Source organism: Nicotiana tomentosiformis, chromosome 7 (genome assembly GCF_000390325.3).
Source record: "Nicotiana tomentosiformis chromosome 7, ASM39032v3, whole genome shotgun sequence".
NCBI lineage: Eukaryota > Viridiplantae > Streptophyta > Magnoliopsida > Solanales > Solanaceae > Nicotiana > Nicotiana tomentosiformis.
Window position 1 is genome coordinate 18,906,088 of NC_090818.1, and position 1,760 is coordinate 18,907,847.

The 1,760-nt window shown below is 36.4% G+C and overlaps 1 protein-coding gene across 1 annotated transcript; it reads right to left on the reverse strand.

Annotated features, from left to right (window-relative positions):
- Positions 1–638: 638 nt before the first annotated feature.
- On the reverse strand, positions 639–1,418 carry LOC104121217 (uncharacterized). Its single transcript, XM_070179827.1, has 2 exons — positions 961–1,418; positions 639–841 (listed from the first exon to the last, which is right to left on the reverse strand). The coding sequence occupies exons 1-2, from the start codon at positions 1,332–1,334 to the stop codon at positions 784–786; spliced, it is 432 nt and encodes a 143-aa protein (XP_070035928.1). The 5' UTR covers positions 1,335–1,418; the 3' UTR covers positions 639–783.
- Between the last annotated feature and the right edge of the window lie 342 nt (positions 1,419–1,760).

The following is a 1,760-nucleotide window of genomic DNA, read 5'->3' on the forward strand; positions in this document are numbered from 1 at the left end:
GTTGTGCTTAAGTTGGTCCATATTGTACAGTAATCAAGTTTCAATAATAGTTTTATTAAAAGTGTAATATTACGATTAACAATAAGTGTTTATTTATACTGTATAGTCACAATATCAAAATGGTTGAAACCTTGTTAATTAGAGAATTTGCATATTAGTAGTTATGAACTAATGCTAACATTCTAATAGCTATTACCACCATTGTCAATCCTTTGAGTTTGTTACTAGCTAGTATTGTAGTTAAAAATAGAATGTTGGTTGAAATGTTTGTAACACCCAGCTTCTTCATTTTCGAAGAGTTATTATTTGCATGGAATAGCACAAGGAAAATAATTAAGAATCATGAATTAGGCTTCTTCTTGAAATTATAGGTTTTGCATTATGATAAATAATTAATTTGTTAGAAGCACCTTGAGATCGATATGCATAGCGCATTAATTTATTAATTTAATTAATCAAAATCTATCCGAGGTAAATCATCTTAAATTGAATGTTTAAGATTAGGAGGGAAAAAAAAAGAGGCAAAGTAACACCTCATTATTTCTGTCGAGTGAATTGTTTGGCATTTGAGATCTTCTAGCAAAACAAATTTACTGAAAATCGACTTGAATATATATATAACAGTTCTACGATACTGATTCCGATGAATTCCGAATAATTATATTCCATTTCCAACTTACAATACAAAAGATAAAATAAAAGGGAGAGAAAATACATAAAAGAAATTGATTCATTAATATTCACAATTCATATACGCTACACAAGAACAGCAAAATACAAAGCTCAGAATAAAAATGCTGTCGGCGAAAATGCTGGCACGGCCATTGGACCTGTTGATTTCCTGCAAATACACATAAAGCCCAACAAACTTTAGCTCGTAAATTCCACAAGTTTTTCTTGTTTGAGAGAGAGAGAGAGAGAGAGAGAGAGAGAGAGAGAGAGAGAGAGATTAGTCAGTACCAGTAATCGTCGCCGTGTCTAGGAGACAACTGGGATCTAGCAATAGATTTAGCTTTAACTTTAGCAGCGGATTTGGTGCAAGAAGATGGAACAGCTGCACGTTCTTTTGATCTTCCTCCGCTACCATTACCAACAATATCAGACATCACTCTTTCTTCTGATATTACTCGAAGCGCCGGTTTCCAATTCGCTACGTTTTTGGGCTTTACTACCCTTCTTCCCCTCCCCTGTGGAGTCGCAGCTTCGCTGCTATTTCTCCCGCGATTTTGCTCCTCCTCCTGCGGCTGAGGAGTGGTGACAGAGGCGACCTCTGTCACCGTTGGGTTGATGGTAGCGCCACCCCAACATAAGGCAAATTCCGGCAGGAACTTCATATGGCCGGCCGTACACAAGAAACAATGGTTTTATGATATGTGAACCTAAAGAGTTTAACGTGGGAGTGACTTTAAAGACTGCGTTATTCACGCAATGCTAGTTATTTATAGAGTAGGGTAATGCCTAATGATGATGCGGACATGTGAAAGTAACGGTGGTTTCAAGTTTGGGTATAATCTGTGGAAGCCGTTGGTGGGCACCCTGGTTTGTTATGCCGCAGTTTGTGCGAGCAGTTAGGCCTCCTAACATTATGACGCCGTTATATGGTACAGTATACGGTTCTGTGAACTGTATATTGATTATAGAAAGAATTTTTTGACTGATAATATTTTTATGGGATTTTTACACAAAAGGGCGGTCATATTAATTGTTTACTTTTTCTAGTCATATACATAGATTATACACAACTATACACATATAATACA